This window comes from Notothenia rossii (genome assembly GCF_949606895.1).
Source record: "Notothenia rossii genome assembly, chromosome: 8".
Taxonomy (NCBI): Eukaryota; Metazoa; Chordata; class Actinopteri; order Perciformes; family Nototheniidae; genus Notothenia; species Notothenia rossii.
In genome coordinates, this window is record NC_136906.1 from 19,751,451 (window position 1) to 19,767,203 (window position 15,753).

A 15,753-nucleotide genomic window follows, 5' to 3' on the forward strand; every position below is an offset into this window, starting at 1 on the left:
AGCAGTAACTTGGTATGCATGTATTTCATGTTAGCTTAGCTTCTTAGCCTGAGCTAGCTCTGTTTACTTCCAGTTCGGAGGCAGCAGGTCCCGCCTCGGCTCCGCCTCTTTGCCCTTATTTGGAGCAGGCGGGATTAGACTCTGACGTTGCTGTCAAGCCGTTAGTGGCCGACTCCGCCTACTAAGGTCTTCTCGGCAACTCTGCAGAATACTATGGGTGACGTCACGGACACTATCTATTAATATATACAGTCTATGGTTGGGACCAGGGGCGGACTGGGACTACAAATCAGCCCGGGACTCTCGACCGGCCCACTTCGGTACCGCTGGCCCACCGCGGTGCTCGTGACTTACCGCAGAGGTAGACATTAAGGGTAAAATGCCACTGGCATTATATTATCACTGGCCCTACCATTGTAACTACTGGCCCGGAGCATTCGTCCAAAAAGAAATCTACTAATAATGAAGAAAATTAACACATTTGTTGCAATAGTAATGTATGCACTACATTACGACGTGTACTACAACATTTGAATCATCAGTTCTTCCTCATTTTCCTCAATTGTTCATATTTGGTTTATTCAAATAATGATATTGTGGTCATTGTTAAAAATGTCTGCTATTATTATGAGTATTATTATTTGTATAATGCACTTTCTGCCTTCCTGTCATTAGGAGTTAGACATGTAATGGCTATGTAATTGATTTGATTAGAACCTTCATTATCCTAAACTGCTGGGACATTTCGCAATACCTTTATATTGTCTACTCTTCACTTACTTGTCAGCATAGATCGGCATTGGTATACAGAGCCGACAGAAGACCTTGTTTATATTGGCATCATATTGAGAGGTGCAGCCAGTGACGCGTCCTAAAACCAGGAAGTAAGCTGCTGGTTCCCTCGACAAAAAGCAATGGGATTTCTCCACAGGGTTTTGGAAAATAGCTGGAAATAAGGTCTGTGGAAAACAAATCTGTTTGATAAATGCATGTTTTGTTCAGCCGGATAATCTCCACATGTCTACCCTACTTTTATAATTTTCGAATCATAAATCTAATCGATAGATTATAAAAGGGTTTTAGGACGCGTCACTGCACCACTAGAAGCCAACTCCATCGATCAAGCTGGCTGAAACTTTCTCTCCCTCTTCTTCTCATGCTCCCTGTCACTCTCCTTTAACTCCTCCGATGACTTTCTTTTATTTGAAGATTGTTTTTTGCTCGGTGCTTGGCCGGTTACTGCTGGTATTAAAAACATTTTGGCGAATGGTTAGGTGGCGCGATAGTCTGTAGTGAAGGAGCGCGCTCCAGCTCACGGGAGCCTGCTCGCACTGCGCTCCGCAGCAAACAGCTGTTTGCTTTTCACCCAACAACGACAACCGACCTGCAACCGACTCACGGAACGCTATGTTGTGATAAACTAAACAATTTAACTAAATTGCTAGTCAAAATACCAATACCACTGGACACATTTTTTTAAAGCAATATTTTTAGTGGCCCGAGCGGGCAAGTGGAAAGTACGTTATGCTGGCCCGGGGTGTCTAAATAGTGCTTCCGGGCCAGCGGGCATTTATAATGCCGAGCCGTGCCGGTTACCGGCTGGCCAACATCGTCCGACCGGCCCACTTCAGTACCGGCCCATCGGGATTCGTCCCGAACGTCCCGATGGCCAGTCCGCCCCTGGTTGGGACCATGGTTGGGACATATTGCGCTGTCGGGCTTTGACCAATCACGAAGCGTCATTTCTTGACTGGCAGCAAAAACAACCAATCACAGTTTCTCGGGCTGGCTCTGTCCAATCACAAACAAGAAGTGTTCTCCGTAAAGGAATACCCTTTCCGTCCAATGTGAAATGCTGTGGTGTTTCCTGAAATGCTGTTGTGTTTTCTGAAATGCTGCGGCGTTTTCTGAAATGCGCGGCGTTTTGTGAAATGCTGCGGCGTTTTGTGAAATGCTGCGGCGTTTTCTGAAATGCTGTCGCGTTTTGTGAATGCTGTGGTTTTTTCTGAAATGCTGTGGTGTCTTGCACTTCAGGGCCACCGTAATTAGGGGACTTTTAATGTAAAAATCTTCCTCGATAAAATAGAAAGTGGACTGAATTAATAAAAAACGTTTTTCCTATTTGTCAAGTGCAGTAATGATATCTGTTATGAATTTGGAGTCACTGGTAACATGAAATGGAAGGTATGCAAAGAAATTAAACTTTGTAATGCCTTTTTTGTCCAGTATAAAGACGCAGCAGAAACCGGCGTGAATGTATTTCAATTGACCAACCTAAAGCTAACTTCACCGCGGTAAATATCTAGATAATAATTTGACCAGATAACTCAATTTCTGTGCTGAGGAGCGTCGGTGTTGATATGCTGTGGCGGAACATTAAGACAAAAAGAAAGAGCTGTCTTTATCTTCAGGGTAAACTCAATACTGAAGTTGAACCGAAGTAAGAGTTCTGCTTCATCTGCACGAGTCACCGAGAGAGACCGTGCTGCTACTTTTCAGTTTGTTGCCTTTTATCACACGATAGGCTTTAACATTAGCCTACTCCCTACGTGTATTTACTATTATACAACACACAGTGGAAATAGCTAAAATTACACTTACTACAAAATAAACTCTTTAATGTATTTTTCTGTTCAAAAGTGTCTCAACGATATTGTTTACCTTGCAGCAGACATTCTCCTCTGACAGTGTGCGTTCTTCAGTTTCTCGACTCCACAACTTATTACATGCGTGTTTAAAATGAAAACCGAAAAATATTGTACATCTAACCCAGGGGTCGGCAACCTTTTTGATATGAAGTGCCATTTAAAAAATAATTGTTATCAGCGTGCCAACGATCGAGAATTATCAACGGGGGGGGGGGGGGGGGGGGTTGAGGAGCTTGACGCTCGTCAACTATCAGCAGGAGGGCGGGGAGCCTCGCTGCGGGGAAGCAGTGTGTGGACCTGTCAGCGCAACTCACATGATGCCGATTTAACAAACACATTTAAATAATTGGTTTAAACGGCATAATAATAATAAGGACGATCGTCGTTCTGTGATTCTCATGTTATGATATTAGGGTCATGCAGAGTGAGATGAGATCGCTGTCCTTTTGAGAGAGAGAGAGAGAGAGAGAGGAGAGAGAGAGAGAGAGAGAGAGAGAGATGAGAGAGAGATGAGAGAGAGAGAGAGATGAGAGAGAGAGAGAGAAGAGAGAGAGAGAGAAGAGAGAGAGAGAGAGAGGAGGTGTGGCTTGTGCATGTGTGTTTGTGGATGGTAGAGCGACAGTGAGAGAACCTATGGAAAGAACGTGTGTATGTTTCTGGAAGTGAAACGAGGAAGCAGAAAAACAGAGGTCTGTGATGTATTTTGTGAAACAGAAGAACAGCTAAATAAATGCAACGGCCTCCCAAGAAGAGCTCGCCTCTCTCTAAAGTGGGTTATTGAACCTGAAGCTTATTGCTTCTGCCCTCCTCGACTAGACTGGATTGAGGATTGAAATGTTTGAGGTAGCAGCACACCTTTTGGTTTCTTAAGAAAAATAACTTAAAAAAGGCTGTCCGAAATAAACATTTTACTTTATGATGCTGTAATGACTGATATGCTGAAAAGATAAGCTGAATTGATTTACATATGTAATAAAGAATTATGTCAGTTTTGTAATTAGCTTTCTGTAGTTGTGTTTCAGTGACTTTCAATCCATAATAGTTATTATGACTACATGGCCAAATAGGACAAACCTCTTTTATTGGATTTTACAGCCTTTTCTATTTTATGTAAATATTATTTTTTAAATTCTGCTGTTTTTCATTGAAAAATCTCTTCCTATTTCAAAATAATTCATGTAATTTCACCTAATGACTCGACATTAAAGGTGGGGTAAGTAAGTTTGAGAAACCGGCTCGATATCCACTTGTTTGTTATAAAAGATCTTAACATCCCAATAGCAATGAATATCTTAAGTGCTTTGACAAAAAATCCATTAAAAAAATTCATCTGTGGAAGCCGTAATACTGTAAAAAGCACGACCAATCATTTTAGCCGCTAAAATAACTAGATGGCCTACCTGCCTGTCAGCATTCCATCTGTGCACAAACTTATCTCGTGCCCTCATTGGTCATGTGCGCGTTCGTGTGTGTTGGAGGAGGGGCTCTGTAAGGAAGTGGCAGATTTTTTCCGGTTGTGTATTTTCAAATTCTAGCGCACTCGAGCTGGTTTCTCCAAAATTACCTACCCCACCTTAAATGCAAGATTGTAAGAGTACACTGAACAAGTAGGACACACTTTTTTATTGGCATTTAAAAACATCCAAGTGCTTCTAAAAACACTACAGCTAGAATTATACATTCAAATAATGCAGGTTTATTCTGTACACACAACCTCTTTTGCATGTCTGTCCGTCTTGTATGTAGCGGGATCCCTCTTCAGTTGCTCTCCCAGACATTTCTCTAATTTTTACCCGGTAATTGTGGAATTTCTCTTGTGCACTTGTTAGAAATTCAAATCAATGTTTTTATGGTATAATGTAGCTTAAACATACCGTCAGTTTAAACACTCTTTTATACTGAAAAACCAGAAATTCTTGTGCACAAGCAGTTAAGCTTTTATTTAAACACAGCCCCGGTCAGAAGACCGGGGCTGTGTTTAAAGGGGAACTTCATTTATTGTTAGCCAGAACTAAGTGATGTTTTTAATCAAACAATTATGTGATTTATGGAGTCAGATTACATTTTTCTCATAAACACAATTTTATAATCGGTCTGAAGTATCTGTTTTAAGGCGTGAGCTGCAGATTAAATAACATAACACTGATTGAGAGCTTGGATGAAGAAGTTGTAGGGTTTTTACAACAGTTTCAAGAATCAGTCTTTATTTATTTATTCTTGAGTAACTTTACTGATTTATAGTGTAGTGCGTAAGGCAATATCTCATTTGAGTGAGGGGCACCAGCCCTTCATGCAGGTCACTCTGTGAGAATAGTTCATATTTTCCCTCCAGTTTGGAGAAATATTATTTTATCATATGTTAGTTCAGCAGTGTCAACCAATCCTAGAATTATTGAGACGCATTAGCGACACCAGGGGTATTGTTTTTCGCAGCAACGATGATGCATAATACCATTACAAAAGTCATTATTGAAACAAGTAAACTATTAGAAGTGCTAATTGCTGATTTTTTTTTTAGTGAATATGCATTTATACCGTCAGAAAACCATAAATCATACGATATTTTTGTACCCCTTGTGGGTACACGGAGAAGTTATATTTATTTAATGCAACGTTATGGGTTTTACATGTCCTGTTCAGAATAGGGTAATCATTGCAATATTAATTGAGCATTATGCTCAAAGGAGGGAGTGTCATGATTATACAGATATGTTGATTTCAGTGACGTTGTAGTTAATAAATAATAACATGTAGTCAACAATATGTCTCATAACAACAAGAGGTATGCCGAGTATGCCGAAGCTTGGGCCTTCTCCAAGGAGGGAGTGGTCCAGTTTTAGATATTAGACAAATAGAAGTGGATAAATATGTCAGAACTCTGAGTAATATTATGCAAGTTTTGTCTACACAGCAGGCTAGGAAAACTACAGAGATACCAGACGAGACACCAGAAGAGACTCCTGTTCGGCCAGGTGATTGGGTGAGGGTGAAAGTTCGCAAAAGACAGTGGGCTCATCCCCGGTGGACGGAAGCGTGAAAAGTTGTAACAAACTTCACACGCGCTCCGGTTTAAAGGTAAAGAAAAACGAGCAAATTGACTCCACCTCACACATTGTCACCCTTCACTGGCAACTTCCAGAACATTATTGGGAGTTAGGACTGATTTGGCAGAGCTGGAACAAAACAATAAATAGAAATAAGATAAAGATAGAAACAGCTCAAAAGACCAATTGTCTATAGATTTTTATAGATTGTACATTAATGTGAAAACCTATTTTTTGTTTTACATCTGTAAAAAGAGTCCAATTTGTTATGTTATTTTTGTACTCATTATTTAAATTCTGTAACGGACACAACCAGGGATAAAATAGAGATGATGACAAGAACAAAGCCAAACCAATTGTGGGGTCCCCTAGGGATAAGAGTCAGAATAGCATTGTTGATTGTGCTCATTACACTTGGCACCTTTCTGGTTGGAAGGGGAGTACAATATCAAGTAAAACATGGAACCATTAGTTCACTCATAGAGAATGCCCACATCACTAACAAGACTCCAGCTGTGTTTCACAGACTTTCACTTATCCCCAGAGCCAAAAGATCAGCTGAGCAACAAGAGGAGGAGTTAGAAAAACTCGGTCCCAAACAAGAGGCGGTTATAATCAAGATGATTCACCCCCCTATATGCAGTTCTTGTATCAAATGATGAGATGGGTTTAAGTGATCGGGATATGTAAGTGATGGGGATTTACAGATTAGGGGAATCTCTAAATACACTGGATCCATGTTTTAGTCCGTACCAGAAACACCCCCTGTTAAGCTATGAACAACCGATCGGTGACCTGAGCACAATTATTGAAAATGATTGTTAGACACAGGCTACTAACCCACAAGTACAGTTTTGTATGTACAAACTCTATGAACAAGATTCCCCAGCAGATAGTGGCGACATTGCAGATATGTCCAGTCACAAAAGTTACTACGGTTCTAGATAACAGTGAGATTTAAAGTGATGGAGAAAATATGGAGACGTTCTTTTATAGTGTGTGAAATATGTGGTGCTTGAAACATGTAGGTATTTAAATTTATAGAAGAAAATGGTTTCCTGAAAGAGTTAATTGGAGTAAACATGTTACAGTGGGTGAAAGCAATGTTTAGGGATATGGTAAAATTATTAGTAGACATGAATTGTGTTAAGATGACATTTAACAACTAAGATAGATAGTATGATTAGGAAAATAGAGTGGAAAAGGTTGGATTTATTTTTACCTCAGTGTGTTAGAATTAACTATAGATAATGCGTCCCGAGACCTCTCTATCTATCTGCCTGCCTGTCAGACCGCTACGACCCCAACTTCAAGCAGACAAAAGACCTCACCACGGAAGACTCCTCCTTCTCCATCGAACAGACAGAGAAGCAGAGCTGAACCATCTCCACCTGAGGAATCCAGAACTACAGGTGACATAAAAAGGCACACTCTCATCGGTCCCCCACAGGACATGAATTTCCAAGCTGAGCCACAAGATTTGGGCACAAGAGCAGAGTGTGGGACATGAGAGCGGAATACGCCCTCCATGCAACCAGTAGAGACTGTAAAGGAGGAGAAGAAATACAAAGCAGTTGGGCCACTCAAAAGAGTTACAGCGGAAGGATCTAAGAGCAGATGGACTGAGGAGAAGGTGGACGGAGGAGAGGAAAGGACGGAGGAGTTGGCATGGTCCGGCAGAACGTGAGGGGTCGTGGCTTGACAACCAGAAGGGGAGAGAAGGAAAACGGGAGTGAGTGAGTTTACACATAAACACACTTATTCACCAACGAGAAATACGTAAAGAAAAATATTTATTAGCCATGAATTAATCAATTGGTGAATTTATAAAGAAAGAAAGAGGAAACTATTAAATAACCCTAAAAACACACTGAGGGTAGAACATATTATTCAATTTTTTCATCATATGAACAAATTATTCTTTAAGAGATTTGTATTCATGTTTGAATTTGGGGAAGATTTAATTTGTTACAGTATAGACCTACAGTTTAAAGGGATGGTTTTAGTAACCACTCTATAAAAGCAGACAAATCTTTATTTGTATGGAAAATGTTAAAGGTAGAGCTAGTACCAAGCCAAAGATAGTATTCAAATCTAAAGTATTGATTTCTCCATTGTAGCATGGTTATTACCTCAGGAGGGAAGATTAAGGTGGAAATAACATTTGTAGAGTTTTAAAAAGACACTGGGCAAAGAGCGATAGCAAAGTTTAATTTTTTTTTAAACTAATGTAGTTGGGAGCAATACATGCAGGGCCTTGGAGCACTCATTGTGATGGTGCATATTTGTTACAACAAACATCGTTCAGGGAGAAGGGGTTATTTTATACTATTCTAATATGGTAGATTTCATGTTGTATAAATCATTGCTATTCTAAAATGGTTTGTTTCTTTTCACTTTGTAAAAACAAGTGCCTTAACACTGAGCGTGGTATGAGAACGGTTTCTGTGAAAGGAGGGAGGAAGAAATGTTCTGATACCAAGCCATTGCTGCTATTTGAAGAATGATATTGAATGCAAACACTAGAAGTTATACACAAGGGACAACTTTTAGGTTTGAACCAGGCAAATAATTTATTTTGTATTTTTGTAAAATTAAGCCTATTGAACCATTCCATTTAGATTGTATGTTTGTAATATGAGATATGTACTATGCGAAGTTCAGATGAAGAACTCATTGATTTCATTATTATACACACCTTTTAGGTGTGTAAGGAGGGACTGTTAGAAATTAAAATCAATGTTTTGATGGTATAATGTAGCTTAAACATACCGTCAGTTTAAACGCTCTTTTATACTGAAAAACCAGAAATTCTTGTGCACAAGCAGTTAAGCTTTTATTCTGAAAATCCTTCATCTACGGTTAGCATTTAGCATGTGGCTAATATACGATTTCCTAAAGAGGTGAATTGAGTAGCGAAATGACATGGAGTGGTGCAAACCGAAACCTGCTGATTTAACACTACAACTATAGATGTCGAGATACTACCATGCTGAATATTAAATGAAAGTACAGTTTATTTGAATACATTATTGTTTACAGACGAGAGTAGCATGTGACAACATCCGGAAACCAAACCAGCCGTGAAATATTTTCTGTATGTTTTAGAGTATTGATTACAGCGTTTAGAATGTGTTACATGAAAAGTGATGAAAGAGAATATGAGGAGAAAAGGCGTGTTAAGCATATGTTGAAGGTGAAAAGTACCAATCCTCTGTTTAAATGCAACAACGGACATTAGAGGCGAGGCGAGCCGGCTGGCGGGGAGGAGCCAGCAGAGGATATGGGCACCGAACGGGGGATGGGCCTTCTCTTCTTGCTCAGGAGAGCCAGATCACAGCTGTTTTCTGCCCGAACAATATTCTGTCTGTAACACTACCGCGCCTTTTTTTTAATTAAAGTATCCCATTTGAATCTTTTCAGAGACTCCATTTAGTCTCATTTTAAAGCTTCTCTCCTGGACGCGAGAATAAAGAACATATTTAACACACTGCATGGGTCTGAAAACAGAGCGTGTTGCATGTACAGTCCCCTGAAACAAATGTGTAATTTGTGATATTGGGTTATATACATTGAATGTGATTAATTGATTAATTGACATTTTGCATAACATTTTTATATAGCAATAGCAGCTCCAGAATCTGTTATATTAGGAAAAGTTTTGAAAAATTACTTCTAAAAGATACATGTGATGAAACAGTGATGTGTAAGCAGTTTAAATCAATCTCATTATGTGGTCATATCGTGTCAGATTTGGCAACAAAGAACAAATAAAGTAATTGTCTCCATGTTGCTGTCAGTTGCGTCTAACCACCAGACTCAGGGACAGTTTCATACCACAGGCAATAAGACTGTTAAACACCTGAACTGTTGAGACAACAGTTATATTCATATATAACAATATTCATCTGGCTGCTACTTAAAAATTATTGATCTATTTACCTAATATATCATATTTCAATGACTTGCATATAGACTCTTATTGCAATATTTCACTTTTTTTAAACGATTTTTCTTCTTGTATTTACTATTTACTATTTACTTGCACTATATCTGTTTATCTGTGTTTTGTGTTGCTCTGTTGGAGAAGCCTGTGACACAAGATTTTCATTGACATAACTACACTGTAGCTATGTTCGTTTGACAAATAAAGAACCTTGAACCCTTAAGTTGCTTAGTGCTTAGCGAAAAAATTGCCTCTTCAGGATAGCCTTGTTTTCTTCCGCTATCTTCAAACCTTCGCAGAGCAGGTCATGGATCGTCTTGCATTGAATCCACCTCTGATCTCCAAAGTGCTGCTCTGGCTCTGATAAACTGTGAAAATTCTCATTTCCTTCGGCCAGACTGATGCTATCTTTGAAGATGAAGAAGATATCCATGCCGAGGAACACAGCATTGAGCCCCCGAGTGAACCTGGCTGACTTGGAGAGGGCAAGAGGCCCTTTGACTGCTGCCTGACCGATATCTGGGATAACCTCCGCCACCCTGGGAACGTTGCGTAAAGCTTGTCCTTCCTGCAATGCCACTTTACCAACACTCAGAGCCAGCTCTTCACTTTTTAACAGCTTGAAATCGGAGGCTGCATCAACAAATGAATCAATACCTTTTGCAATAGTGTAAGCTTTCCAAATCACCTTGCCAACTCCTCCAAGAATATCTATCAACCTCTTGTTTGTGTTTTGGTGACCTCCTCCGGACAACCCTGGAGACACTGCACATCCTCCATGAAGCTCTCGAAGACTTCTCTGGCTTTCTTTTGATATGTACAGTTTACTCCAATCTCTGTGGCGGTGGTGACAGCGCTGTTGACTCCGCTGGTAACTCCCATGCCTACCCCGGCCATTGTCAGAACTAAAGACACTCCAGCTGTTACAGGACTTAAAGCCAAGTCAACGATGGAGAGCACACCTCTATACTGCCCCCACTGAGCTGCCTGCCACACTGGAGATCTTTGCTCCCATATTCATTTGGTCTAACTGAACAGCATGGTCCTCCAGGTCCTTTAGAGACTGTTCCGTCCTCGGCTTTCGCTCTTTAAACTCATCGATGAAGCCAGAGCAGGGTTCGTCCTCCTGAAACAAGAACATCATCTGGAAGCTCTGGTTCTGCCTGACGATGAGAATTGAAGAAATTAACAAATACAAATTAACATGATGAATCTCAATTAGTATGTAACCCATAATATAGTATACAAATATTAGATTTGGGATTTCCTTTTTGTGACACAAATTAGGAGACTAAGAAGAGCAATAAAATCAATATTAAAAAACTAGATATTTCATAAATAAATGAAAACATACAGTAGTATTTACTTCTGCTGGACAAGGACCATAACCCAAGTGTGCATTCAAAATGAGTTTTCATAAAATGAATCATGAATATCCAGTTAATTCTATTTAGTAACAAAAGTTACCTCTAAAATCCTGAAGTTGCTGCAAAATCTAAACAGGATAGAATCTGTAATGGCAATTTTAATGTTCCAATGTCTTATATCCTTTTGCCATTACTTCACAGGAGGGTTGGAGAGTGATCGAGACGCAGACACAAACAGATGAATTTCCGGGCCTTTGGTGCAGTTTATAATAATGTTTTATTTAGCGTTTACATTAAGGTTTAAATATAATGACTGTGTCAAAGGTTGTGGTATGAGCATCTGCCGGGCTGGTAGAATCGGTATGCTCTTTCCTCCTGTGTCCTCGTCCTTTCCTGTCACCTGTGACCCCTTTTATACACCCGGTGCAGCTAAACCCTACCACCAAGTGTTCAAAAATAATATTGCACTATACATATAAATTAAATAAACTGAGACACCAACAACACCCCTAAAATGGCTCCTACAGAATCTATAAGCATTAATGCTGCGTTTCCAGCTGCTTTGCATTTTGTAAGCATTTATTTATTTTGTTTTTGCAATTGCATGACGATCTGAGTTCAGCCTGTTTGCTAATTACCACTAAACAGTACATCTGAGGTAAAGGCAATATCTTAACTTTTGCAGAAATTTGGTGACAAACGAAAGTCTGGCAATTAAATTGATTAAGTTTGACAGAGCGCTAGAGGTAAAGTCAGTTGCTAACCAAAGACATTAGCATTCATCATCTGGGAACTATAAACGTATGAACAAAGATTTTTTTTTTATCCTTGCTGTAAACAACAAGCAAGCCAATTAATGAGTGCATGTCATCGTTTTCATTATCATCACTCATCACACCTTGCACAGCTTTGTTGACAAAAACCACATAAAGGAGTTACACTTACCTGAGTTCCTCGAGCTGATTAATGTGATGAAGCATCATTTGTGTGTCGTCTTCAGACAAATCCACAGCGAGGTCTACCAGAGTATCGTAGTTCATCTTCGGGCAAAAGTCAAAGAAGGAGCTGGGAAAAACAGAAAAATATTTTTTACAAGAGATGTTTATTTTTCAAAATGTGCATATTATTTTAAGGGAAGACCTTTTCTCTAACTTCACACAGATGTTCTCGGTGGTCCTTATGTATTTGTCCAGCTGATATGCCAGCACTTCCACATTCTGAAGTTTGGGGCAGAAGAAGGCGTCTGCATCTCTTTTAAACTCGAGGAGGTTAGGGCAGATCTTCCGTGCAGCAATGATGACGAGCTGAACCGTTACAGGGCTGATCCCTTCTGGCAGATGTAACACCTGGTTCTCTTCCATGAACAAATGAAGTGAGGTGACCGCCAGATTCTCCACCGCATCCAGGAAGCAGTCGAGCTCCCCCAGGCCTTCCAGAGTGGACTTCAGCAGAGCAGCCAGCTCCTCCTCCAGCTCTGCTCGCCTCCTGTCTGCAGTCACCTGGGTTACCTTGCTCTTTATATATTGCAGAAAGGCTTTACCTTTGGTCTGTGACTGGGTAACATGGCCGATGCTGAGGTCAATGTTATCTGCCCTGGTTTTGATGTCCTTCATCATATCCGACTCTTTCTCCCTCTTTAGTATCCATTTAGAACTCTTATCACAGAATTCTTTCACTGTGTCGATGTCGATGAGGGTATCTGCGGTGTAGCAGCAAAAGGCCTCCTGGAGGTCCTTTCTATAACACAAAATACCTGTATTGAAATCATTCTTCAACCTCTTACTTGCGCCTAAGGCTGCATAAACAAATTAATCAATACAGTTTTCATGAGGGACCATCAGTACATTTGAAAAAAACAAGTGTTATTTCAATTCCTCTAGGTTTACTTGCTCATGTTGGGTGATAATACAGATTTCTTAATGAGCACAGTGTTTTGGATAACTCATGTCATGAATTGATTTTGAATATATTTTTTTATTAAAGGTAATTGTAATCGTTTTTAAAAGCCTCCATATGACTACACTGGAAAAATAAGAGACAACCTTTGTATGATGTTAGGGCTTTTTCTGTTATATAACACATACTGTTATACATTTGGCAGTTACTTTAATGAAAAGTCCTATTTTTCCTTCCATATACAAACACTTTTATGTATTAAGGACAAATATATTCATATTAGTCAACTATAAAAACTAAAGTATACTATATTCTAATAAAACAGGTATGTCTTTTTTTCCCAGTTAAGTAGTCCTCTGAATGCCGACAGCCAGCTTTACATTAAAAGACGCTGCTGAATTCGGAGTAAATGTCTGTTGAATGTCCAACCTAAAACTAACTTCACTGTGGTATATATATAACAATATACTTAGACCAAAAAATGCCTGTCCAAAAGAGTGTCCTATCTGCTGTGGCAAGAATGTTCTGACAAAAAGTCAGACAGCCTCACTTTATCTCTAACGTGAACTAAATATGCAAGTTTAGTTGTGGTGTGAACTGAGAGAACTGTTTCACCCGCACCTGTCATAGAGAGACACAAGCATTACATTACATTACATTACATTACATTACATTACATTGCATTTAGCTGACGCTTTTATCCAAAGCGACTTACAATAAGTGCATTCGACCAGGAAGATACAACCTTTAAGAAAACAGAATCATATAAGTACATCAGGTTTCATAGAGCCAAACATTTCAAGTGCTAATCAACTGGCATTTAGAAAGCCAGCCCTTTATTAGTATATAAGTGCTTTGTTAGTAATTCTATCGCTCGAAGTGGAGTCTAAAGAGCAACTATACAGACACAAAAAAGGGACTAAAGATAAAAAAAAAAGACAAAAGTTTGTTCATTGGCTAGGCTACAACCTTAACGTCCACATCATGAATGTTTTAAAACACATGCTTCAAATATCTAAAATGACTAGTTTTAGATATGTCAAGCTAGTAACTTAGCTGTTACTACAGGCTTTTTCTATCTTTTTTTGTCCAAACGTGGCTCAACAACGATATAAAGTCCTACCTTGTTGCAGACATCTTTCTTGACTGTGGTAGAGTGTGCTGTCTTCAGTTCTTTATCAATACCTTATCAACATGTTACTAACCACAATCACAGAAACCACAAACTTGTCTGTGGACTGGCTCTGCTGAAATCATCAGGTTTCATTTTCTCTTCTCTGTATCACCAGACTGAACCATCATATAATTTTCTGTTATCAGCTCATTCCAGAATCAGCAATTATATTTGCAAAAAACTCAAAGTTCACTTAACTCATAAAACCCACAGTCTGTTCTCAGTGTACCTTTGTCACGAACTTGAAAACAAAAGGTAGTAGGACTCAAATGCAAGACCCCAGGAGACAGAGGTAAAGTATGAGAAAAATTCTTTATTTACAAAAACAGGTCACAAAAAAGGATAGACACTCTTGACGAGGTAAAAAAGGTTAAAAACAAAAGGTAACAACAAAAATTCCCTCAGAATGAGGACCAAAACTAATTATCAGAAAAATAGCGTCAGAAAGTATCAACAGAAAAATCACTCACAAAATGAGGAATAAAACTTAAAAGCAAAACTCAGGAGCATGAATCAGGCTTGAAACATGAGGAAAAACGCTGGTACACTGCTACTGACATGAAGACAGGACAAGACGAACTGGCACAAGACAAGGGGAGGCTGTGGAATTTAAACATGAGGTAACTGGGCACAGGTGGAAACAGGGGCTGATGAGAGCAGGCACAAACACACAAGGATATGGAGTCAAGAGACCTGGAATGAGACACAAAGGGTGAGTACCAAAATAAAACAGGAAGTGGGAGACAAGACAAAAATGACTTAACAAAACATGAAACATGACTAAACTAACATTTTTGATGAAATACAACAACCTTAGCCAATAATAAAACCTTTATTACAAAATAATGAATAGAAAAAAAAACTTCTAATTTCAATACATGTCAATTCATTGATTTATGTGATATGTTGACTAAGTATCTCATTATTTTCACTTGTTAACTCCATATTGTGATACTAAATCAAAATATTTCTAATTAAAGTGACATAGAGGATCCTTTTTTTCATCTAGTTGACGGATTTTGGCTTCAATTCCATTGGCTTCCACCAATTATCGCTATGAACTATTATCACCTATTGCATTATTACGTTACATTTCATTCAGCTTATGCAAATGGTCTTACAGGCAGTGCAATTAACCATGAAGATACAGACTCAACACACAGGCATGCTGCAAGTACATAAGCTTTCAATGAGCCATGAAAAGCGCTGCAAATCTCCGTGGTCATATGAACAGCGGAGTGTATACAGTACAGGCTATAGGGGTTGAGAAGGGCCTTGTGCTGTTTCCATGGCAACGGGGCACCCAGCGTCTATGATTTCCCCCAGCTCATTGTCGGACCAGACACAACCAATAAAAACTTGCAATTAACTGTCAAAAAAGAGACAGAATTAAACAGCGACAAAAAGGAAGATAGAAAAAGTGAGATAGAGAAATAAGAAAGGAGGTGAAGAACAATACTTAAAATAATTAATAAAGGAAAAAAATAAACCAGGCTGATATGACGTGAGGACAAAGAAAGAAGAAAAAGAAAGGAGGAAATGTCATATATGGAGACAGGAAAGGAAAGAAGGAAAGGAAGCAATGAAGGAACGATAGGCAAAAGGAGCGAAAAGAGATTAAATTAAAAAGGCATTGGGGAATATAAAGACATTAAAGAAAGAAAGAGTTGGAACTTAA

At 39.2% G+C, this 15,753-nt stretch overlaps 1 protein-coding gene across 4 annotated transcripts; it reads right to left on the bottom strand.

The window, feature by feature from the left end:
- Nucleotides 1–8,071: 8,071 nt before the first annotated feature.
- Nucleotides 8,072–14,167, bottom strand: LOC307014539 (uncharacterized protein). 4 transcript variants are annotated; one of them, XR_013801243.1, is made up of 5 exons: nt 14,025–14,167; nt 12,146–12,742; nt 11,951–12,070; nt 10,327–10,801; nt 8,072–9,224 (listed from the first exon to the last, which is right to left on the bottom strand). XR_013801243.1 is itself a non-coding variant. In XM_079642522.1 (4 exons), exons 1-4 carry the CDS (start codon nt 14,036–14,038, stop codon nt 10,603–10,605), a joined length of 918 nt encoding a protein of 305 aa, XP_079498648.1. In that variant the 5' UTR covers nt 14,039–14,167; the 3' UTR covers nt 8,072–10,602. The 4 variants fall into 4 exon arrangements, 3 of the variants coding, with proteins under 3 accessions (XP_079498648.1, XP_079498649.1, XP_079498647.1); XM_079642522.1 differs by having other exon boundaries at nt 8,072–10,801; nt 12,158–12,742; XM_079642523.1 differs by having other exon boundaries at nt 8,072–10,764.
- Between the last annotated feature and the right edge of the window lie 1,586 nt (nt 14,168–15,753).

Excerpts from the sequence above, each read along its gene's own strand:
- LOC307014539 (XM_079642521.1), bottom strand. Across the intron at positions 12,071-12,145 it reads TGTGTGAAGTTAGAGAAAAG|CTCCTTCTTTGACTTTTGCC; the intron begins GTCTTCCCTTAA and ends TGTTTTTCCCAG. Across the intron at positions 10,802-11,950 it reads AATCAGCTCGAGGAACTCAG|GCAGAACCAGAGCTTCCAGA; the intron begins GTAAGTGTAACT and ends TCTCATCGTCAG.